The following is a 26,110-nucleotide window of genomic DNA, read 5'->3' on the forward strand; positions in this document are numbered from 1 at the left end:
TATAACATGAACTTATAATTGGTTGTACTTTTACTCATTGTATGATTCATATGAACTGGTTTAATACATAATGAAGTTGTGGCTCGCAAGTTATTCACAGAACATGGACAGAAAGCATTAGAGCACCTACCGCTGGTTCACACACGGGGTGGAAAACTCCGCAAGCAGACGGAAGTTAGCAAAATAAGGCAACATTCCTTGACCCTGGAACAATACAGTGAAGAAGAAACAGACAATGACAGACAAAATAATATAATAAACAGGCAACCGGATTGGCTTGATAACACCATCATGTATAAAAACCGCCTCTAGCTTTGTGGAAAACCCAGAGCGTAACCTTGGTTGGATCAAGCATAGAAGAGCAAACCCAATGACCTTAATTACTGACCCTTCATCGAGCTCCTTTAGCAACACTGGTCACTGTATACTAGGGCTGGGTAAAAAATATCGATTCTCCGATTTTAATCGATCTACAATTTAATGAAACAATATGGATTCTGGAAATCCCCAAATCTATTCTTAATGCGCATGCTTTACTTGAGAGGATGTGAATATTATCTGTAGTTTGCATACACATATTTCACATAGTTCACATATTTATGAGTTCTTCTTACAATGTTTGTTGCTCAAAGTAATTAAACATAATTGTGTGCACCCTATTGTTAATGTAAACGTGTACTTCAGTAATATAGTGAAGTAGGAGGGTTTCAGTTACCAGCATTTATATTAAAATATGGATTCCATGTCTGCAAAACTAACATTTTAAATGTAATGTGATAACTAATCGATATTGAATCGAAACGACTTGAAACCATATAAAAAAGAATCGAATCGAATCACCAAATTGGTCGCAATACCCAGCTCTACTGTATACTGTATGTACCGCCCCAGGGTGGGTCAAACATGGATAAATCCTAACCAAGACAAGTAGTTACAACCAACCGTGCCTGTGAGGGTTTTACAAATTAAACTCACTCTCACTCGCTTGCTGTAACCGCTAATGGATCTAATGCAGGGATACACCTTGGATAAACTTGGAGGCACATTTAATCTCATCTCATTCATACACTAGGAGCTAATTTATCTTAGCCAATCCATCTACTGGCATGTTTTTGGGAGGTGGAAAGAAACCCAGAGGAAACCCACACAGACAGTGAGAGAACATAAACTCCATACAGACAGTAACTCAAGCTCAGGATTGAACCTGGGACCCTGGAGTTGTACAATAGCTAATCTATTAAAGAAAGAAAAATAACTAGCAACATTCAGGTCAAAACTCTGGGTCTACATGAGTTACTCAATAATCAGGTTTGCAGCAGTAAAACTGTTAGTTTAATTATATTTTCCAGTAATGAAGTTTTTTTTCCCCGCTTTGTTTTATACTAGCAAGTTCAAAACACAGACAAAACATGTTATTTATTAAATACACCATGGGGAAAAAAGTGTATATAATTCAAATGTACTAAATTAATATCAAATCAAAATCTGTCTGGTTGGTTGGAAGAAGAACTAACACATTGACAGGATAATGATGTGAATATTTTATGTAATTACATATGTGTCTGTTTTTCTGGGGTTTTTTGGTGCACATAATACTGTCCTTCTTCGAGTGGTCTTTATTTTGTATATAAAAATGAAGAGTTTTTATCCATTTCATTGCGCACACATGGACATGTTGATTTGTTTTTACATGTTGATGTCACAGCCCGGGACTTGAATCTAATTTCAACACAAAACCTTTTTTGGGAGAAATGCTCAAAAAAACACTTCTGCCTAGATTCATCAAAATTAGAGATAAAGTTACAGGTCATGTTTATTTGACATTTTTAACAAATGGTACTGTCCTTAAAAACCTGCAGACATACTTACAAAAAAATCGTAAGGCTACTAGTAGCCCTTAACTGGCTGTTTTATGAAAAGCTCTTTGAAAATTGGTGTGCTAGTGTTAATTGATAGAATTCTAATCGAGAAAGCATTTCATTGCCAAAAGGGGCAGACCTGTGTCCAGACTCCTGTATCACTGAAAATCAAAAAAGGCAGACAGTAATGGCAATCCATGTCGCAATCATGTTCATATGTTTGAAATATTTTAATATAGTGAGCTTTGGTAAAGGCATAGTCTTGATTTTGAGGGTATTGCAGTGACTTGGTCAGGTATGTAGTCACCTGAGCAATATACGTGCCCAATTGGCTTGACTATTGCCTCAAATATCATTGGCTAACTCGTTTTTCCGGAAATCAGTTCTGATTGGCTGCCTGCCACTGTGGCGAACCATTAGCAAAGTTACCTGTTCCTTCATGAGACATGACTTCATTCACAGACTCTCTTCATACGAGTCATTTATTTTTTCATCTGTTGATAGTTTTCGATTGATACCCTTGCACCATACTACATTATGTAATATATTATATGTAAATACAGGGTATATTTACCAGTTATTTATAGACAGAAAAAGTGTTGTACCAGTTTGCATTTTTGGGGACGTTAATAGATAGCAATCCAGCCAGCTTATATCATCATATTAATAATCATTCATGCAGTAAGACTCTTCATAATTAATTGTGAGCCCCCAGATAATAAATTATTTCTGTCTATAAACATACATGTACATGTACAGTTGCAATCAAAATGATTCAACCCCCATTGCAAATCGGGTTTATTGTCAAAATGTACAGACTTTCAGCAGTTTGTAATGAACAAATCAAACAAAAGCAATTGAAATTGTTCAACACAACGAATGCTTCAAGTGGTTTCCCCAAATTCAACTGAAAATGCAACTTATAATGACTTCTCCAGGCTCAAAATTGTTTAACACCTTCATGGCAAGCATCTTTAGTACTCAGTAGAGCACTTTTTTGCTGTTATGACCTGCTGCAAATGAAATGTAAAGCTTCTGGCAGCGTTCCTGAGGAATCTTAGCCCATTCCTCATGAACAATGGCCTCCAGTTCAGTAATATTCTTGGGTTTGTGTGCTGCAAACGCTTTCTTCAAATCCCACCAGATTTTCTATGGGGTTCAAGTCAGGTGACTGTGATGACCCTGTAGAATCTTCCAGGACTTCTTCTGCAACCAAGCCTTGGTGGAATTTGAGGTATGCTTGGGATCATTGTCCTGATGGAAGGTCCGATGATGCCCAAGCTTCAGCTTCCTCACAGATGGCATGAGGTTTTCTCCTAGGATTTCTAGATCCTTCAGTGAATCAATCTTGCCTTCCACACGCTGCAAGTTTCCAGTGCCAGAGGATGCAAAACAGCCCCAGAGACAGCACCATGCTTGACTGTGGACAGAGTGTTCTTTCTTTGTTCTTCTTCCTCCAGACATACCGCTGATCTATTGTGCAGAAAAGTTCCAGTTTTGTTTCATCGCTGCACAGAACAGAATCCCAAAACTTCTGTGGCTTATTTATATGATTTTGAGCTGACTTTTCTTGTGCTTTTGGGTCAGTAGTGAAGTATGTCTTGGAGTTCTGGCATGGAAACCTTCTGAGTTTAGTACGCGCCTTACTGTGCTCACTGAAACCTCAGTGTCTGTTGCCACCAAGTCTTGCTGCAGGTCTTTTGCAGTCACTCGAGGGTTTTTCACAACCTGCCTTCTCAGAAATCTGGTTGCAGCCGTTGAGCGCTTCCTTTTTCTGCCCTGTCCAGGTATTTCATAATTTTCTGCCCCTAGCCAGTTCAGGTATTTCCTGTGTTCCAGCTCAAGCACACCTGGTGTAACTAATGAAGGCCTTGATTAGTTGCACCAGGTATGCTTGAGACAACATCTGTTTTGCATATTTGTGCTGTTGTGAGGGATTCTATTCAGGGGGTTGAATAATTTTGAAACTGGAGAAGTCATTATAAGTTGCATTTTCAGTTGAATTTGGGGAAACCACTTGAAGCATTCATTGTGTTGAACTATTTCAATTGATTATATTTGACTTGTTCATTGCAAACAGCTGAAAGTCCGTCAATAAAATATGATCATTTATGCAACAGTTAGTTCTGGTCTACTAATTTGATTGGTCAATATATTTCTTATAACCACACTGGGAATTTTGCTGTGTGTATCACTCCACTCGTCTGTGTTCTCCACATAAAACTCTACTTCCTAGTTTGAAACAGTTACTACAATAGTATTAGAGACATCATCAGCGGCCATGACAAACAATAATTTCAGGAATATAACTTTTGACTTAAAAGCTTGTCAGATGAAGATGAAAAGGAAGAAGGGACACCAGTTTTACCAGAAGAACCTTCAACAGGAATTTACAAATCATTGTGAACTAACTATCCAGCTAGAAGATGTGTTATAAAGTGAGTGTGGCTTCTTTGGACTCCATTTCCATTAGCAGAGCAAAAACGAATAGAACATTTGGCCATATTGTATCCAAAATGTCACTTACTCTATATTAATTTCTTGTTTATATAACTCTTGTATAAAAGCAATATCGCACTCGCAATCATGCAGTTATACTGAATACTGGCTCAGCTGTGATTAGCTACAGCTATTCATATAACTGCATTCTTAAATATCACTAGACCTCAGGTAGATCCTCTTTGATACTGTACTAATTAAAGACACAATATTTATATTATATTAGGTCTTTGAAGTCCTTCAAACCTGAGACTGCAATGCTCAAATAAAATCATTACATATTTCTTCATCAAAGGGTTTTAAGTAACATTGCATTTACAGTTGTTCTTCTATATATTTGGCCAGTAAGTGATGGCCGTTGGCGTAGCTGTATGCATGTTCACCCTTTTATTCTTAGTCTAACACTACTAAACATGAACAGCACACTTACCTTGGGGGCGGAAATGAATTTCAGTGTTTAAAAATACTTACTCAACAGTGGGCATGGACCACAAAAAAGGAAAAGAGAAAAACACCAGCATTTGCATGCTAGTACCCCTAGGCACTGGTAAGTCCATACTGTAACTGGGCTTCATATCTGCGCAATGTTCCACAACAGCACAACAGCAGACAAGACAGGAAGGAGTCTAGATCTAGATCGGCCAAGCCCTGTCCCTTTTGTTAAGAAAGCATTAACTTTGTTCTGGTAGTTTTTGCATGTTTGTTGGTCAGTAAAAGTGGGACTACATTATTCAAGATGTCATGTTGGGTGTAGACAGAGACAGACAGGACAGGTTCTTTGGAACAAAAGGTGCAGATTGAAAGCAAAAACAACAGAAAAGCTGCAACGCCAACAATAAAGTTTTGTACAACATGCACTATAGATTTAGAAAAAAAAAACCAACAACAAATACGCTAAACATTTTTGTACGTCAGCATTTTATAGACCATATGCACAAGTCCTTCAGTTTTAATCTGGTCTGTATTGAGACATGAATGTCGAATACAAAGTGTGTACTACATCCTCACAAAGTAAACGGACTATTAAAAGCAAATGATCGGTTACCGTCTAACATTATTTATATCCAGCAAATGATTTATGAGAATTATTTGTAAAACTGAAAACCATCAAATAACAGGAAACAGCAGCAACAAATAATGCTTATGACTTTTCAAACAACAACAAACAGGAATAGAACAATGCCGAGAGACTCCAAGCTTCACGATGAATATATTCTGATTTTATATGCATGTATATCATTTAGATTATTTCTGTTAGTTCTACTCGGCTTAATTTAGCAGTTATGAAAGTGTCCAGTAACAGTATGGCCTACAACAACATTCAGTTAATGTTTCTGGAGGAGTTTTAGATTTCATTTTGAGCTTGGTACAGGTCACAACCTGTTTACCTACTAATGTTTACACTGTGCTATTTTTACAAATCGGCCAAAAAAACCTAATGAAAAGCAAAACCACTGTGCCACAGAGCTGAGCAGTCTCACATCCGAATTTGTAGTTGGACGCGTTTTTACTGAACTAATCAGTTCTTGTCATGCGATTTATTGTGGATCAAAACAGAATTGAATAGGTACTCAATATTTTTGGTTGGGTGGCCTGACAATTCTGTAATGTCAAGTCAGCTCTCAGCCATAGTCATATGGGTTTCTCTTAGAAGTGAATTCTGTGGCAAAATGCAAAAAAAATATCAAAGTGAACAAGCAGTGCTTGTAGTGCTTGATGGTCCATTCTCTCCAAAGCCGCACAAGAAAGAACAGATTTCTCCTTGAATCGCATACATTAAAAAAACAAAAAAACAACAACACTAAATCAGTGGCAGCTCATATTAGTTCTGCACCATCATCAGCCCTGATTGGCACTTTATGGCTAGTAGGTTTTGGAAGAGAAATTGTGTGCATGAGAGAGAGAGAGCTCAAAAGAGGGCTAGAGAAATACAGCACAGGGAGAAAGTTCTCTCATTTAAAGGAAAGGAAGATAAGCATGCATTCAGCAGACCCTCCACCAGATGCAGCAGCAGCAATGTGTGAGCTGGTTACTGCATGCACCCAGCCATTGCAAGAGAAAAGCATGGTGGAGGGAGGGCAAGGACATGTGGGACGGCTTCCGCCATTAACGTCACTGAGCATTCCATGCAAAAAGTACCATCATCATCATCATAGCCAGAGTCAACTACAGAACCTGGCAACCTAGAGGGTCACATAACAGAGCCAAAGGTGAACAGCAGTAGCCGCCAATTTGTGTGGTTTGTGTGGTCTAACATAACTAAAGGTAAATAAAAAACTTTGGCTTTGTGCTCACATGAAGAGCCAACAGGTCTGTGACGAGTGAGACTATTTTATCTTAGAACTGTGTGTTCCTTTCAGAATCACACTCTTAATGTGATTTCAACAGTAAACACGGTTTACAGCACTTACTAAAAATAGCTTGTGAATATAATAGTCTAACATTTCTGAAGGATTCCAGTGCAAGCTGCTTTTTCTAATCTGTTCATCGTTAAGAGTAGCAGATCACTGATAGTCCTTTTTCCAGTGAAATGGTGGTTTGGAGCAGGTACACTATCTTAAACCATAACATGCATTTACAAAGCAAAAGAACCAGTTATTGGAAAAATCAGTTCCATTCCAACAACAACAACGGTGGCAACGGTGTCACCTCATCGCTATGACAACAACTTAAGCAATTTACATGTCCAACTATAAGGCATAAACAATGCCGGGGAACTGCATTTATTAACACTTCATTTGAGCAGCTATATTGTAAGAATGAATAAATAATAAAAACAACAATATGCCTCTCCCATCTTGTGCATAATTGTTGACTATGACGTTATCTTTGTGCTGTGAATAATGTTAGTATTACACACTGCATCTGATCAAGCCTGGATGTGTTAGTAGAGAACAGTGAGGTTTTAACAGCCACTTCACACCCCTCAGGCGTCACAACTGTTCACCCTTGGCTGTCTCTTTCCCATCTTGCCTGCACATTCTGCTCTTGGACAATAGGGAACTCACCAGTACAAAGTAGTAAGCATACAATGCGGCCAGGTGGTGAACTACAAAAAACTTGTCCCCTATCGCCCTCCAATAGTAAAATATGAGCAGCAGATCTGAAAAAGACACAAGAATAGGGGAAATATGTCAACTGCAAACAACTCGTCAGACTTCTAAGTCTAGACTTGAAATTTTTGTACTTGAACTTTCTTGAACTTTTGTACTTGAACTTTACTTGAACTTTCATATATTCTAGATTCATTACACATAAAGTGAAATAATTCAAGCCTTTTTTGTTTAATCTTGATGATTACGGCTTACGGCTCATGGACATTAAAAATAAAGTATTTCAAAATATTAGGATAAAGAATTTATAATACAGAAATGTAGACCTGAGAAGAGCTCTAATCAGCGAATTAACTCAAAACACCTCTCAGTCTGGTTGTCACGAATCGTGACAGAGCAGAGACAGGACGGATGCAAGTGCAGTATGAACAGTTGTTTATTTGAAAGAGAGACAGGCAGACAAATCCAAAACGTGATCCAAAATGTAATCCACAAACACGCAAGAGGTCAGGCGATTGGCAAACAGGCATACTCGGGGCAAGGCTGGAATCTAGGTCGTGGTCACGGAAAACAGGGTCGATAAACAAAACGAGAAACGAACTATGACGAGGAACTGGAAGCGGATAATCCAGCGCGAACTAACTCTAAACATGGAACGTGACTATGACTTCTATACGAACTAAACTAATTCTAAACATGGACCGTGACTATGACTGCTATACGAACTAAACTAACTCTATGATAATCTTCCGCGTTGTGTGCTGGGAGGCGCGCGGTATATATGCGGACATGATCAGCGTCTAAACTGCTAGCAGCTGAGGGCAATACAGACACACGTGAAATCCCAGCCAATGACAGAACAGGGAGGAGACATGACAGAAACATAAACAAAACACACGTGTCCAGATGTCACTACGGTCAACAACGGAAAAGTAGGTGCTTGCGCATTCGCGCTTAGAGCACGCTGCTTCAAGGGGGAATCATGACAGAACCCCCCCCGCCAAAGGCACTCCTCCCGGAGTGCCATGAGTCATCCCATTTCATTGGCGGCCCCAGCCCCCTCGGCTGAATATCCCAAGCTGAGCCAGGAAACTGCACGGTGTTCTTGGCGGCGCAGGGAAGCAGAGCGACATTCACAGCAGGGCAGGCAGACTGAGCGAAGTCCTCGGCGGAGCATGAAGGCAGAGAGACATCCACAGCCGGGCAGGCAGGCTGAGCGAAGTCCTCGGCGGAGCATGAAGGTAGAGCAACGACCACAGCAGGGCAGGCGGGCTGAGCGAAGTCCTCGGCGGAGCATGAAGGCAGAGCGACAACCCCTGCTGAACTGGAAGGCAGAGCGAAGTCCCCTGTAAGGCCAGGGAGAGGAGCGTGGGTCTCTGTGCGGCCAGGGAGAGGAGCGTGGGCCTCCTCGAAGCAAAAGGGGGGAATGATGTTTGCCATGGAGCAGGAAGGCTGAGCGACGTCCACAGCTGACCAGGAAGACTGAGCGACGACCTCAGCTGAACAGGGAGGCTGAGCGACGTCCACAGCTGACCAGGGAGGCTGAGCGACGACCACAGCTGACCAGGGAGGCTCAGCGACGACCACAGCTGACCAGGGAGGCTGAGCGACGACCTCAGCTGACCAGGGAGGCTGAGCGACGTCCACAGCTGACCAGGGAGGCTGAGCGACGACCACAGCTGACCAGGGAGGCTGAGCGACGACCTCAGCTGACCAGGGAGGCTGAGCGACGACCTCAGCTGACCAGGGAGGCTGAGGCTCTGAGGTCACCAGGTGAACCTTGGGCATGGGCAGAGCTTGGGTGGCCGTGTCAGTAGACTCGGGCGTGAGCAGAACTTGGCTGTGCGTGTCAGCAGACTGTGGCGTGAACAGAACTTGGCTGTGCGTGTCAGCAGACTGTGGCGTGAACAGAACTTGGCTGTGCATGTCAGCAGACTCGGGCGTGAGCAGAACTTGGCTGTGCGTGTCAGCAGACTCGGGCGTGAGCAGAACTTGGCTGTGCGTGTCAGCAGACTGGGACGTGAGCATAACTTGGTGGGTCAGGTCATCAGATGGGAACATGAGCAGAGCTTGGTTGTTTGTTTCAGCAAACTCTGGCTTTGGCAGAACTTGGGTGGTCGTGTTGGTAGACTTGGGCGTGGACTGAACTTGGGCGACCGGGTCGGTAAACTTGGGCGTGGACAGAATTTGGTCGTTAGGCTTAGATATTAGTGGAGCTTGGTCAACTGGATCAGCAGGCTTGGACGTGACCTCAGGAACTTGAGACTTGACTTGGACCTCAGAGACTGGAGACTTGACTTGGACCTCAGGGACTGGAGACTTGACTTGGACCTCAGGGACTGGAGACTTGACTTGGACCTCAGGGACTGGAGACTTCACTTGGACCTCAGGGACATGAGACTTGACTTGGACTTGGATTTCAGGGACTTGAGACTTGACTTGAATTTCAGAGACTAGAGACTTGACTTGGACTTGGACCTTAGGGACTTGAGACTTGACTTGAATTTCAGGGACTTGAGACTTGACTTGAATTTCAGGGACTTGAGACTTGACTTGGATTTCAGGGACTTGAGACTTGACTTGGATTTCAGGGACTTGAGACTTGACTTGGATTTCAGGGACTTGAGACTTGACTTGGATTTCAGGGACTTGAGACTTGACTTGGATTTCAGGGTTGAGCTCTGGTGCTGGAGCCTCCCTGTTGACCTCTAGCTGGAGCTCTGCATGAGTTTGCCTGTAGTAGTGGGTAAACGGCAGGGCAGGTTTGCCTGCCAGACTTACCCCCCCGAGAAGTTGTTCTAGCTCGGCCCTCGCCTCCGGACTCCCGAACCGCATCATGAATTCCCCCACAAACTGTTCTACACTGTCCAGGTTCCTACAGTGCTTATCCAGTTGGAGCTGCACCCACTGACGGGCCGGTCCAAAGAACCGGGACCACATGAATCGGAGCCATTGCTTCTCCTCTGGCTTAGGGTCTAACAGGCTGGTGAAATAGAATTGACAGTCTACCAGAAAATATTCAGGGGCACCGAAAAATCCGTCAAATGGATCAGGAAGCTCCATAAATGTCCATTGTGGGAAGTGGACTGAGTCCATAGCGGGGACGGTTGGCGTCGATTTCCGGGTTATGCGTTTTCTCCGTTCTCCTGCTGCATCCATGTTTCGGCGGAAGATTCTGTCACGAATCGTGACGGAGCAGAGATAGGACGGATGCAAGTGCAGTATGAACAGTTGTTTATTTGAAAGAGAGACAGGCAGACAAATCCAAAACGTGATCCAAAACGTAATCCACAAACACGCAAGAGGTCAGGCGATTGGCAAACAGGCATACACGGGGCAAGGCTGGAATCTAGGTCGTGGTCACGGAAAACAGGGTCAATAAACAAAACGAGAAACGAACTATGACGAGGAACTGGAAGCGGATAATCCAGCGCGCACTAACTCTAAACATGGACCATGACTATGACTGCTATACGAACTAAACTAACTCTATGATAATCTTCCGTGTTGTGTGCTGGGAAGCGCGCGGTATATATGCGGACATGATCAGCGTCTAAACTGCTAGCAGCTGAGGGCAATACAGACACATGTGGAATCCCAGCCAATGACAGAACAGGGAGGAGTCATGACAGAAACATAAACAAAACACACGTGTCCAGATGTGACTATGGTCAACAACGGAAAAGCAGGTGCTCGCGCGTTCGCGCTTAGAGCACGCTGCTTCAAGGGGGAATCATGACACTGGTTCAGTACACACAACCACAATCATAGGGAAGATGAAAGTAAATTTTGCTTTTGTTTTGGAAATCAAGGTCCCAGAGTCTGGAGGAAGAGTGGAGAGGAACAGAATTCAATTCAATTCAATTTTATTTGTATAGCGCTTTTTACAATAGACATTGTCTCAAAGCAGCTTTACAGAAATATCAACATGGTATACAGATATTAAAGGTGTGAATTAATCCCAACTGAGCAAGCCACTGAGTGGCGATGGTGGCAAGGAAAAACTCCCTAAGATGTTTTAAGAGGAAGAAACCTTGAGAGGAACCCGACTCAGAAGGGAACCCATCCTCATCTGGGTAACAACAGATAGTGTGAAAAAGTTCATTATGGATTTATATGAAGTCTGTATGGCCTTAGGAGCAGCCGTAGTCCCAGCAGTCTGGAATTAGAGAAGATTTGAGCTCCATCCAGAGGCAAAAGGATCTGGATCTCTAGTATCTCCATCTAGAATCCAAGTTGCTTGAAGTCCAGTGTGAAGTTTCCACAGTCAGTGATGATTTGGGGTGCCATGTCATCTGCTGGTGTTGGTTCACTGTGTTTTCTCAAGTCGAGAGTCAATGCAGCGTCTACCAGGAGATTTTAGAGCACTTCATGTTTCCATCTACTGACAAGCTTTATGGAGAGGCTGATTTCCTTTTCCAGCAGGACTTGGCACCTGCCCACAGTGCCAAAACTACCAGTAACTGGTTTGCTGACCATGGTATTACTGTGCATGATTAGCCAGCCAACTCACCTGACCTGAACCCCATAGAGAATCTATGAGAGACATCAGACCCAACAATACAGACGAGCTGAAGGCCGCTATCAAAGCAACCCGGGTTTCCAGAACACCTCAGCAGTGCCACAGGCTGATTGCCTCCATGCCATGCCGCATTGATGCAGTAATTCATGCAAAAGAAGCCCAAGCGCAAAATTAACATACTTTTCAGAAGGCCATCATTTCTGCATTATAAATTCTTTATTCTAATAATTTGAGATACTGGATTTTTGATTTCCATGAGCTGTAAGCCATAATCCTCAAGATTAAAACAAAAAAAAAGGCTTGAAATAATTCACTTTATGTGTAATGAACCTAGAATATATGAAGGTTCCACTTTTCAAATTAAATTACAGAAAACAATGAACTTTTCCACGATATTAAAATTTTTTGACATGCACCTGTACATCTATGATGTACATCTGTGATCTAGAAATAAACTACTTCACATTTTTGCAGAGACAAAGTGAGATTATTTGATGACACCTCGTTGACACCTCGTGTGAACAACTCTTAGCAGTCAGTCAAATCAAAAGTCAAAACACTAACCATGATACAATCCAATTTAAAAATACTCAGCTGAACTAGCAATTATATTTAACATGGAATTCATTCTAAATGAAGGTGTGGAGAAAGAAAGGATCTGCTCATGATCCAAAACATACAAGCTCATCTGTGAAACATGGTGGAGGTAGTGTCATGGCTGCTTCTGGAACGAACTCACTAATCTTTATTGATGATGTAACTCACAATGGTAGCAGCAGAATGAATTCAGAAGTTTACAGAAACAATCTGTTTTCCAATTTACAGAGAAATGCATCCAATCTAATTAGAATGAACTTCATCATGCAACAAGACAATGACCCAAAAAGCACTGCCAACACAACAAAGCACTTCATCAGGGGGGAAAAAGCCTGGGATATGCAGCCAAATATTAAGTGTTGTTTACTTTAATTTGCTTTAGGACTATCTGTTCCTATACTTTTCCTCACCTAAATATTGAATAGTCTGCCACCAAAAGGTGCCATGTTCCAAGTTGTTTAACACATCTACATGCAAATTCTGATCCATCATTTCATATTCATCTTTTGATCTCAAACCCAAATGTCTTCAGTGTATTGCAAAAACAAAATAATTGGACTCCCCATTACTCCCCAATATTTTCGGAGGGGACTTGATCTTCACAAGCAAAGTTGGGTTTTTTTTTTTTATCCCTCATGAACATGTACATTTCCAAAGCTGGCCAACACATTGTAAAATACAACTTGGGCAACTCTGAATCTGCCTAAACATGATTTTGAAGTAACTAATATTGGTTCATAAATAGCAAGCCAACATATCATACAGTGTTGTGACATGTCTCACAGCAGTGTGAGGCAGTTTCACAAGATTTCAGACTTTATATTTAATATCCCAGAAAGCCTTCTGCATGTAATGAGACTGCAGAATTGAACTCTCACCAGATATGAGGTAGCCTGTTGTTATTCCCACGTTTATCTTCACCAATGTTGGATCTCCCCTATAGGGTTAAAGACAGAATAAATAAGTCACTGCTGTTCCCCTGCAGTGAGGAGAACGACTGAGAGTTGGCTCCAGCTGTGTTCATTCCAACAGTGCAACAGTGCCCCATAATTCTCTGCATGCAGTATGATAGTTCTCTTACCACACAGGGTCCTGATTGATGGCTTCATCGAAGAAAAGGATGTAGAGGCAAAAGAGCCCGACTAATATGGCATGGAATGTGGACACTGTCCTAGAAAAACAAAAAGACGTACAGCATAGAAGCAATAACACATCTGAATGGCACAAGTAGTATAAATACCTAGAGTCACATCAATATACAGTGCTACATCAGTATAAAAAGGCGATACTACCACGCATCAGTGGTTCTCTTTTGGAGCATATTTTGCAAACACTCTTCCTCATTGTAGGTTCTTACATACATGTTCACCATTCTATTATGATCTTGCAACAATGAATCACATGATTAAAGGGGTAGTTCACCCAAAAATGAAAATTCTGTCATCAATTACTCACCCTCATGTCGTTCAAAACCCATAAGACCTTCGTTCATCTTCGGAACACAAAAATTTTAATGAAACCTTGGAGATTTCTGTCCCTCCCTTTACAGTCCAAGTAACCAAAACATTCAAGCTGCAAAAAATATCATAAAGGCATCGTAAAAGTAATCCATGTGACTCCAGTGGTTTAATCCCAATTTTGTGAAGCGATACGAATGCTTTTTGTGTGTGCAAAAAAAGAAAAATATAATCTTTATTCGCAAAATATCTTCACTTCTGCATAGATCTCCGACACGCATTCACAACAGAACCACGATGCATGCATGTTGTGTTGACGCATGTTGTGTTGACTTCCTCACGGACTCATATTTTTGTCCGCTCTCGCGTCAACACAACACGCATACGTCGAGGCACTTTCTTGAACGCGCTTCCGCGGTCCATGCGGAAGTGATATTAAAAAAGATATTTTGTGAATAAAGACTTAAATTTCGCTTTTTTGCGCACATAAAGCATTCTTATCGTTTCATAAAATTGGGAACTTTTTTTTAACTTTTTTGGAGCTTGAAAGTTTTGGTTACTTAGACTGTAAACAGAGGGACAGAAATCTCACAGGTTTCATTCAAATGACTTCATCTGAGTTCAGAAGATGAATGAAGGTCTCCTGGATTTGGAATGAGGGTTGAGTAATTGATGACAGAATTTAAATTTTTGGGTGAACTACCCCTTTAATCATGTGATTCATTGTTGAAAGATCATCAGAGAATGGTGAACATGTATGTAAGAACATACAATGAGGAAGAGTGTTGAAAACAGAATTTTCATTTTTAAATGAATTATCACTTTAAGTAAAGGTATAATTGTGTAAAAAAAAACAAAAAAAAACATATTTGGCTAGTCATACATAATCCCTGCCTGTTTCTTAGTGCCTTTCAGGTCCTATGAAGGAAGCATGTCCTCCTACTCCCCAAAGCAAACGAAACTATTTGCACGACATAAACATACTTTATTGCACCACATTATATCACAGCAAAACAACCATAAATCTCATCATTTAATCAATTCAACTTTATCTTTAATCAGAAAATTACATACTTGTAGTGTCAACAGATGATTAGTTCATTAAATCACCCTTTACACTTTTACTGCAACTGAAACACATTAAGAGCTAAGTTGGGCTTGCAAACAATCACAGAAGGTATGGCTTAAAAACAAATTAGAGAATGCCCTCTATTCTTTCAGATTTATCCTGTCATGTATTTTAACCCCAGTAATTATCCTATCCTAGATAACCAATAGAGCAGACAGCAGCAAGCCATTATCAAGTTTACATGGTGGACACACTGAAAGGTGAGAGATATGTGCGTTACCTTGAGTTCCACTCAATTTGCTGCTTGTGGCTGAGTTTCAGGAAGCCTGGGCTGATCCTGCATGACAACCAGGGACTCAAGCTGTGGAAGAGCCACTGGAAGGTGAAAAAACTGAGTGTGGCGATGAGCAAGATCAGCTGGCTGAAGGCATCCATGGCCACCTAAGAGAGGAGTGCAGAGACAGATTGTTTAAAATAAATAAATAACTCAATGAGCAATAGCACCTCTGCCTCAGTTATACCCACACTGATGACTCTTTGTACATACACCTGATGAAGAAGAAGAAGAAAGTAAACAACCTTTGGATTGTACAACCTTTGTGCAGTTGAGACTGAGGTTTCAGAGCAACGGGTCCAAATACAGTACACACGGACACCAGTGGAGTTCAGTGTACTGTAGGCTACAAATACTCTGACAAACTATGGAGTCTTACTTTATTTAAAGCACCATTCAGATGCCTGCTATAGATTAATGTCAAGCATGTCATAGGATATACTGTGGAGCCTTGGGACAGCTCCAACACTTCAACCCTGGAATCTATAAGTAGTCTAGGAGCACAGCAAAACAAGTCTCTATTTAATCTGACATACTGTAGAAGCATAAGGTGGCTGTGTCAGTGAATGGATGATTTTTCAGATATCAACTACTTTACTGCTCTGTTTGTGCCCTTCACTTGTGGGCATCTAGTTCATCCACTCTGATGCAGAGCATAATGGTCCTTACAAAAATCTGCCAAAAATGAAAGAACTAAAAGACTTTGCAAGCTTGACTGCAGTTTTCCGTTCAGACGTTCAAGAAGCTGTCCACTGTTCACTAGTGATGCAGTGATATTTTAAAAAATACGGATGGATACTAATAAACAGATGGTTCCAAAACCATATTTTTTTATTGACACATGCACACATTCATTGCATATGCAACACACAATTATTTTATATCCTACAGGGTACTGAAAATCAACTTTTTACGTATGCTTACATTTTACAACATTCAGCAGAAATCCTAATCCAGAGCGATTTACAGAACTGTTTTATAGTATCTATCAAAAAAAGTATATATATATTCACATGATAGTAAAAATAGCCCATGGTATTAGAATACCATCAAGCAAAAAAAAAAAACGTGCAAGAAACCCGCATGAACAATACTCATCAGCTTAACATTCTTTCTTTTTCTTAGATGTAGAATAACTTTTCTCAGATTCGGATTGAGCCTAAAACAGAAAGCATCCATTTTTAAACTGTACTCTTTATCTAAGCTGACTCCTGTAAGTACTCCTGTACACACATAGCTATAAAAAATTTTTGACTATAATTTTATGCTACATGAGACAGAGTAGATGTTTTTATAAATGTTTGCTTTAGATTGTTACAATACAATAATGACCTCAAGCATACATCTAATTCAACAAAAAATAGCTGCAGGACTAGGGCTGGGCAATAAAACGGTATCGGTATTTATCGACGGTACACCTTTATCGGTAACAATAGAAAAAATCTTCGGTATAACGCTCGATAAAAATGTAAACAGACATGAAGTTTGGTTGCATAAACAGCCCTTAAGCGTGTGCGTTCCCTGGATCATAAACAGCCTATCATATGCCTTGATAAAGGAGTGTGCTACGAGTGACAAGCAAACAGCCAATAACAAGTGTTGTATCTGTGGGGTTAGGTTGCGTCAAAACCATGTGACATCAGAACACAGGAACACATGTGAAAAGGAGTTCAGAGCCTGCTGAGGAGATTGTGAATAAAAAAAGGACATCAGCTCACCAGTGTGACAGTTTTTTTGGTTTCTTTTCATCTGACCAACATCAGAACACTGTAGTGTGCAAGCTTTGCAAAAAAACCTGTCCTACTAAGTACGGAGAAACAAGCTGCGAGAGACTTGTAGTGTGCATGTGCTGTGCTCCGCACATGTACAGTGTATGATAACAGAAATATGACATTTTGCCGCTATCTGTGTTATCTGTTAAAATGTCTGCTCTGGAGAGGACAGCGAGTTTCCTCAGAGCAGGAGTTCGACTCATCAGACACGGACCTCAGCACAGTGTTCTCCGGAAGTAAGTGTTAAAGTGGAAGTTTTATACGAGGCTAAGCTAACTATGCTAAAAGGCTGAGCACAAACCAGAGCACCAGGAGTCCCATTCTGTGCTATAACGTGATGCTGTTCTCCCTTAAGGTTTGCCTTTTACATGGCACACATTTTGTAACATCTTATTTATTAATTTCAGGAGTTTCTTTAACACTTCTATTTAATCTTCATATAAGATATAAGAGAAGATATTTGTTTAAATTCTAGTTTGTTTTTGCCGGTTAAACTAAAATTATTTGTTGTTTGCCTTAATAAAGTGGGTAAATTAAAAATACGGTGGTTAAATTAAAATCTTTTTTCTACTGGTTTTTGTTTAAAAAAAGATTACAATTTAGCAATAATTATCGATACCGAATGATATGAAACATTATATTGTGATACATTTTTTATAGGGCTGCACGATTATGTCCAAAATGATAATCCCGATTATTTTTATCAATATTGAGATCTTGATTATTTATCATGATTATTAATTGATTTTAGTGACAACATATTTTTATTGCACGTTCACATTTATTAAGTTTTCTCATGCCACAATATAACACACAAGTTCCTGTTCCACCTTGTAAACAAAACAATAAACCTCAATGTTCAGTGTTTGAAGTCTGCTCCTCTTAAATATATTTAAAGCTACACTATTAGACATTTTCCACTGTCATGGTTCTGGGCTGGAGTCAGTTCTCGAACCGCTCTGTGTATATTGTGTATATATCTGAATTATCTCATATAGGATGTGATTGGGTGAGTTCATTTACCCGTCAGATGCAAAGCACTTTAGTTTAATGGTGTTCATTACTGATTCTCCGATCAGGATTTTTACAGCCGATACTGATCCAGATACCAATCTTTTTTTTGTTTAAGCTTTAATCAGGAGGTCTGTCATAAACAGTTAAATGTAAGCTCTCTGATCATGGTCATTGTTAATTGAGTTAAAATAATAGCAATGAGAAATACTGTTGGTTATTTGATAAATAAACAAGCATAAAATATTTATTTTTAAATATCTTAAAAACAATAGAGAGTTCTAATTAAAAGTCGACTAACACAAAAATGATCCATATTAGGAAAAAAGGCTAATAGCCTTCTAAGGAAATAGCTTACTAAGCTTAATGTCAAATTGATATTAAATGCAACCCATAGTAATTAAACATTATTTCATTTCTCATTTTATTTATATTTAATGGTTATTATGATATCTATTTTTTATATTAAATTATTTATTTATAACTAAGCACATTTTCTGTCTTTACATTTTAGTAATTTTATTTTTGTTTGTTTATCAGTTTTAGATCGGTTCTCCTAGTACAGTGTCCATGTCTGCTGATATTGTGTTTTGGGGGATTAAATCAAAACATGGAAACTGGAGTTGACTTTTCTAGTGATATCTGGCAACCGTGAGTTTAAATGAAGTGAATTAGAATTAGTGAAGCAGAGAGACAGTGTACTGTATGTTTACAGACGGAACAGTTGCTGCTCTTGCTTATGATTGGTGAGGAATTTTTGAATTAAGCCCACCTTGTAGCGTTAGCATTATTATTAATTTACTACGCGCGAAGCCGCTGTGTCTACACGAGCAGGTGCAAGTTCAGGTCATTTTGTGGGATCAATAAAAGATGGCAGTTTGTGAGATCGGGAAGTTGAGGTAGATGATGTAGAGGGTTACTTGTCATCATAATGGCTTCTTTGCAGTATTTTCACACTTGTTCGGTTGACTGAGGTGATGAAAAGTAGTGTGAAAGTAACTGTTGCACGGTGTAGATGCATTTTGGACTTCCCGTAGTTTTTATTCCGATTGTATTATACAACTCCAAACAAGTCACTCGCATCGGTGAGAATAAATATTTATTCACAGTTGCACAAAATACTTTTCAGTCACAAATCCGACCCTACATCACCAAACAGGCTACACAGGCTACACAGATTCTAGTCCAGGCTCTTGTTATCTCTAAACTGGACTACTGCAACTCACTGCTTTCAGGCCTCCCAGCCAGCTCCATCAAACCCCTTGAGATGATTCAGACACATCGCGCCTCGTCTTCAACCAGTCCAAGAGAACCCATGTCACACCCCTCTTCATCTCCCTCCACTGACTTCCTGTAGCTGCCCGCATCAAGTTCAAGGCCTTGATGCTCACCTACAAGACCTTGTCAGGAACAGCACCCTCCTACCTCAACTCTCTCCTGAAGGCTTACATTCCCTCTCGCAATCTGCGATCGATTAGCGACCGACGTTTAGCAGTTCCAACTCAGCGTGGAGCAAGGTCCCTTTCCAGAACCTTCACACTAACTGTTCCTCAGTGGTGGAATGCACTTCCAATCTCAATCCGGACCGCAGAATCTCTCACCATCTTCAAAAAACAGCTAAAAACCCACCTCTTCTATGAACACTTAACCAACTCATAATAAAAAAAATAAATAAAAAAATAAAAAAATGCACTTACACCTCTACTCTGCACTTTGCTTCTTCTGGAATTCAATTACTAGATCTTGTATGGTAGCACTTCTTGTATTGTTCTCTGCTTGATATCGCTTTGCTTGTATCTTTCTCATTTGTAAGACGCTTTGGATAAAAGTGTCTGCTAAGTGAATAAATGTAAATGTAAGTGTAAATGCGAGTGAAATGGTCGCACTGTAGACCCCTGAGTTTATCTGCAAAGTTTTTTCCCGGTCGGCGTTTAATGTCCCCGACATCCTCTGTTATGCCATTTAGCATCATGTTAATGTCATGATTTCTCCCCGCGCAAAGCGCTGGAGCTTGAAGCGAAGCTGGCAGCTCGAGCGCTAAAATGCTAACTCCATTTCGGGGTTTGGGCACTACAAAATGACGTCATTCCTGCGCCACTTTATGGTGATTGGCTGTAAGTGTAGGAAGCGCTTGATTTGATCTGCAGCGGAGTTTTCTATTAGTGGAGGATGAACTTTAAATGTTAATATCGCAGTCAACCATGTTCATTTAATCGTGGGCAGTCAAAATTGTAATCGCGATCGATATTCGTTTAATTGTGCAGCCCTAATTTTTTAGCTGCACAATTGCTGTTTTGCAATGATCTCAATCTCTGGATTTGGAATTTAAAAAAACAAACAAAAAACCCCCCTGTAGTCTGAGTTGACGGGGAAGTCTATATGCACAAACCAAAAAAATATAAACAAACTTGAAATGTTCTGCATGGAGGAGTGGACCAAGCTCCTTCTATAAGTATCTACAACCTTGTTGACATTACAGGAAGAGATACAGTGCTGTTATTCTCTATAAGACTTTACTAAATATTAATTGGTACCAATAATTTTGAAACCACTGCTGTACCTAAGAAATGTGTTTGTTTGTTTTTTGTTAAAATAAATCTATAGAGTTTCAGCAAGTGATATTTTGGAAAATAATGCTTTTGCCCAGTCTCATGCCCTAGTAATCGCTGTTGATGATAACATCTTTGCTTGGGTGGGTAAGGATAGAAAATTCTATTCTAAAGAACGACGGCTCGGGTTTGTTGTCAACACTGTGAAGAAGGCAACGTTTAAACAAATTCTGTAAGCAGGAAAATGGCAAGGGCGGAGCAGCAAATGTATATATATATTGTGTGTGTGTGTGTGTGTGTGTGTGTCTGTGTGCACGTCACTGCATGCAAACAAGCTGAGTCAGGAACCTGCTTTGCACTTTTTGGGTGATCAACATACATACACACGCAAGTACGAAGAAAATCAGCATTTCCAAAAACTTTCATAAATCACACGGAAAATTCATTCAGTTTTGTTTACGCAAACGTTTACACGACGTTACTATAAGCTTGATAAATGAGGCCCATTGTCTTCATCAACAGATTCACCAATTAACTAAATCTGTTTTCTGTTCAGGCACCATCTAACCTTAAAAATAATGACATCATATCAAAAAGAGAAAAGAAAAATGGTCACAAATTTATTTTTCACCTCAAGGTCTGTTTAAGGGCAAAAAGACAGCTAGGAACCAGGAATTAGATTTAGCATGTCACTATTAGAAAATCAGCAGTTTTGTGTCTGTCAAAATGCCAGATCACAAAGTAACAAATCTGTGCCACCTTTGAAAAATGGATCAATCAATTATCACTGGAGGTGATGTTTATGTCTTTAATGTTATATCCTTCCTGGTCTTTCATTCATATTCAACACAACTTTATCCTGATCATCACTGGGAATTAGGCAGGAATACACCCTGGATGGAATTTAAATTCACTGAGGCATTCGATGTGCGAAGTGGGGAAACAAACATGGACACCTCTATGAAAGTGTATCTTTTGTTTGCTCTATTACAGCATGTAAAGCTAAAAAGCTACTTTAACTGCACTTTTACGGCTACAGGTCCGAGTGGCAAGAACAGCGGGCATTAACGAGTAGCTTAGCAAAAAGCTAACTGCTAATGTCAGTTATATGAGTGATAACTTGAACATTTATGATTTCTCAAACACTGATTAGTATGGTCATTGTTATAGATTTAACCAAGTACTGTGGTTGAATATTAATCGAGTTAAAGCCAATACTGCTATAAGGTCATTTATAAGTAGAGTACTGTTGTTTAAATTAGGAGTACTTTACACTGTTTACAGTGTGAGCGGCCATGTTGATTTGACAGGTAAGGAACTGGTAGTTGAGAAGACTACCCCAAGTTGACGAGTTGAAATTTCAAGTTGAGGAGATATTTTCTGTAGCTTTTATTTTTGCACTGTCAAATTGTTATTGTTATTTACTTGTAATTCATTTTGTGGCTGCTGTGTTTGATTTGGCACTTTAAACTCTTTATTTTTTAATTTTCCGAGCTCCACATGTCAAACTTTGACAACATACTTTTAGAAATCCAACATAAGGACTTTCAAGCCTCTGTACTATAGGTAAAGCACTGTAGGCATAGTGAAACTGTGAAATAGGCTTGCTTATCTAATGCTAGAATAGATAAGCAAGTCAGTTTTACAATTAGGCTAATATACTAACATTTACCATAACTGTCATTTTGCATTATACATCAGTTAGTTCTGATTCACTAATTCATCTAATCCACTCATTCTGATTGGACAAGCAGCATTCCAAGAGTGCTGATATTTACTACAACAGAAACGGTACATTTAACTGTTTGCCTCAATCTACTTTTCTATGTTTGATACATAAATGTCCTATTCTAGCAATAGTCTGTTACACTGAAACTTTTACTACACTTACTATGGGTCATCAGTCAAGCAGAAAGTAGGCTTCACTTTTTTTGCGTATGCTAAGAACAGTGTACAGTACGTGTGACACAAATTTCGTCATCAGCAGAGTACGCGCGTACTGTACGCGTCCCAGCAGATTTTTCTTACCGTGCATAGGTCGCACATGCGCGTTGAACTCTTTTGCACTATTTAGTTGTTCCACAAGGTGGCAACAGTGACCTAGAGCTGTTGATTGTTAAGGTAGTTGAAGAATAAACGGAGTGCAGGTTAGAAAGTGCACGCATTTGTATAATTCTAGCCTTAAAGAGTATAAGGATTTGTATATGGTGCTAATCGTGGTGAGAGACTGCCCAAGCATTGTTCTTCGTGTTGTGATTCTTTTTCGTTGTCGTCCTTCACAGAAGAAGACCTGCTTTACTGCTCTGTACTGACTCTTGTAGGCCAGGAGGGGTAGTGCAAGTTGTCGTAATGCACATGCGTCGACCACCTCTGTACGCGTACATGTCGAATGGAGTATACTTTGAAAGGCTATGCGTATGACTGTGTGCATACGCTAGCCTACGCGTAAAAAAAAAAGTCTACCAGAGGCTCCAGTCTGTGGCTTCTTGGGGAAATATTTTCATTGATGGAGCAAAAATAAACAAAATATGTGGACATACTGTGTCTGAAATGTCAGTTACACAATATTAATTGCGTGTTTATAGAACTGATGTATAAAACACTCGCAGTCATGCTGTTGTAGTAAATATTCAAGGAACAAAAGTAGTGAACGTCTGGAAAACCCCAGTACTGGATTAATCATCTAACATCATGCTAAATAGAAGCTTCTGTCAAGTCTTTATCACAGTCAAAACTGGGATTATGCCTAATCAATAATTAATGGAGCTCCCCATGTATGGAGGAGGCATCTTTTCCGTTAAACAGTTATCTTCAGGCCTTAGATGAACTTCTGACTGATGTGGTTTCCAAACCTGTTTATCACAACCACTTACAGTTAATGCAATGTCCTCAAAAATGTTTTCACCTCAGGCTATAACTGCTTAAATATGTGTGTGTGTGTAGTACACAAGCCTGCACTTGACATTAGAAAAGTAGCAGTACTGATGTAATCACAATAACTAACATATCATTATAAATATTAGCTGGTTACAAAGTAACTTTTTAAAGGCATTTGATTTGATTCATAAGCACATTAAAACATACTCAGTTACACTGTACACCACAGTACATGAAAACATGTAACAGGCCTAACAGTTATAGTAATAAAACAAAAATAAAATAAAACTATAGTAATAAATAAAAGAAAAAAAGGATGTGTGTATACATTAAACTGTAATTACAAAGCTAATATACAGGTGTTATTGCTAAACAGAGTGATGCAAATCACAGACATACAGTGGAGGCAAGTTGTGTCTTTTACCATGCAGGTAAACACAACATGTGCCAGTGCTGCAGTGTGTACAATCAGCACCTGGTCAATCTGTCACACTAGGACATTTCCATGCAGTCAGAGCCCTAGCCTGGGTCAAACCAGTCTTACTGCATGCTTTCTCCATCAATTTTGAACACATAGATACACAGTCTTATCTATATACCTACATGATGCTTGTGACACAGGAACTTGGTGACCACCACATGGTGACCCACGCTCTGTACGTCACAGCTTGCTCAGTGTTCCCAAGTACCCAGGGTTCCCTCACATACACACACACACACACACACACACACACAACTCCCAAGCTATAAGGGCTGCATTTTGCAATTGAAGTACAAAGCTTTAAGTAAGATTTTTATTTTATTTTAGATAGTCACATGTGCACCGCAATTTGCATCGCTGTTGCAAGCATTTAATAAAAATCAGTATAACTGTCTGTCTAACACTGATACTTCAGTGTCATAGAAATGTATTCAAAGTTCTTCCTCATATTGTGACACACGTGCCAGTTGTCAAGGGCAAATGCCTTTACAGGTCACAAAGCAACATATGTAAAGCACAAACAGCAACCTTGTTAGACAGCAAATGTTTCTTTAAACCAGTCATGCAATATGTTCTCATTCATTTTAAACCAAGTGTGTAGATTGAATCCCAGAGCACTGCATTTCCTTATAAAGGCTACAAAGCAATGCCAGACTCATGTTTGTTTAAGATACCACTGCTGCCATGCCTGCAATTCTTCAAGGTCTTGGGCGGGTTAAATGATTACCATTCTCAGATTCAGCTCACTGATAGCTAAGCTTGAATGTGTCTAAAATGCCAAAGATCAAAACGCTTGAATAAAAGGTGTGTGATCGTGTTATTAAAATAAAGAGTAAATGCGGATGGTGTAAAGAGAACTGAGACCATCAGGAGCATTAATGTCCTCTCCATCATGTGCATATCTGCGTTGAGAAAAGTATCGTACACAGATTATTCACTCACTTATCACATTCAACTGCACAGAAATATGAAACACCAGGAAATTGTTGAAAGGTTAACGCTTAACCGAAAACGCTGCTGCTCAGACTTACAAATACTCAACAGCTGTAGCTACAGTCGCTGGTGAACGCTGCATTGCCCACTAACATATTTCCTGTTAAAACTATACGTTTAACCCTATTTCCTGCCTACATTACCAGTATGTAACTAGCTACTAAACCTGACAATCAAAGTAGCAAGCACTGAGCTCGAATGAGCTTCAACAAATCCCAGCTTGTTGTTTCGTTTAGCTGTGTTTCAGTGTGCAAGTTACTTAGCAGAGCTATAGCTATATGTGCATTTTTACGTATTCATACATAAAGTGGACAAATTAAAGATGACGACTAAGCCTGCTACTGTGCTAAACAGTATATAAGAACAGTACGCTAACACAGCTCCATATCCATACCAGAATAGTTTTATATACAGGCTATGTTTTGACTGTAGTGTATAAGGGTGCATATAGTATTTATAAGGAGGGCAAAAACACTCGATTCGGGAAAACATGGTCGTTGGTTGTTGTACTAACATTTTTGTAACCCTAGGCCAGGTCTCGTTACAACCCCCCCCAAAAGAAAATCCAAGAATCCTAATATTAACCACAGGCTGTTTAGTTTATCGGTCATGCTTACCTCTTGTCAAACATGAACCATGTTAGCTTAGCTGGTATATGTAGTTCCGTCGCTGCTGTAATTGTCAGCTACCTGAGCTCGGCGGTTGAACGCATCATGGGCCGAAAAATGTGTCCACTACCAGTGTCTCTGCTCACTCAGCAACACTGTCGGTCCTCCACAACACCACGAAGCATAGCTGTGTCTTCCTTCATCCGCGTTTTAATGCCCAGCGTGGTTAAAAGTTAGTTCGATGAGCAGAGCAGAAATGAGACATGCTAAAGCAGGATGCTGCAAACCTGATGCGCAGAGATGGTGGAGGTTACTGCAGGGCAAAGCGCTCTCTGCCGTGGGTATCAGGTTTCACTCTGGTTCTTAAAGACATACACAACATTCACGCATACATTCATGTACTCAGCAAAAAACAAAAGGAGACTGTAT

At 40.1% G+C, this 26,110-nt stretch overlaps 1 protein-coding gene across 1 annotated transcript in view; it reads right to left on the bottom strand.

The window, feature by feature from the left end:
- tlcd4a (TLC domain containing 4a) overlaps nt 1–26,110 on the bottom strand; it is a 29,314-nt gene that overhangs the window by 2,872 nt on the left and 332 nt on the right. The window contains exons 2-7 of the mRNA XM_053631079.1: nt 25,691–26,043; nt 15,337–15,497; nt 13,612–13,701; nt 13,409–13,467; nt 7,367–7,461; nt 131–204 (exon numbers count right to left, since the gene is read on the bottom strand). Coding sequence (XP_053487054.1) covers nt 131–204; nt 7,367–7,461; nt 13,409–13,467; nt 13,612–13,701; nt 15,337–15,491 — 473 coding nt within the window. The 5' untranslated portion in view covers nt 15,492–15,497; nt 25,691–26,043. The remainder of the gene's footprint in view (nt 1–130; nt 205–7,366; nt 7,462–13,408; nt 13,468–13,611; nt 13,702–15,336; nt 15,498–25,690; nt 26,044–26,110) is intronic.

This window comes from Ictalurus furcatus, chromosome 1, assembly GCF_023375685.1.
Source record: "Ictalurus furcatus strain D&B chromosome 1, Billie_1.0, whole genome shotgun sequence".
In the NCBI taxonomy this organism is placed as follows: domain Eukaryota; kingdom Metazoa; phylum Chordata; class Actinopteri; order Siluriformes; family Ictaluridae; genus Ictalurus; species Ictalurus furcatus.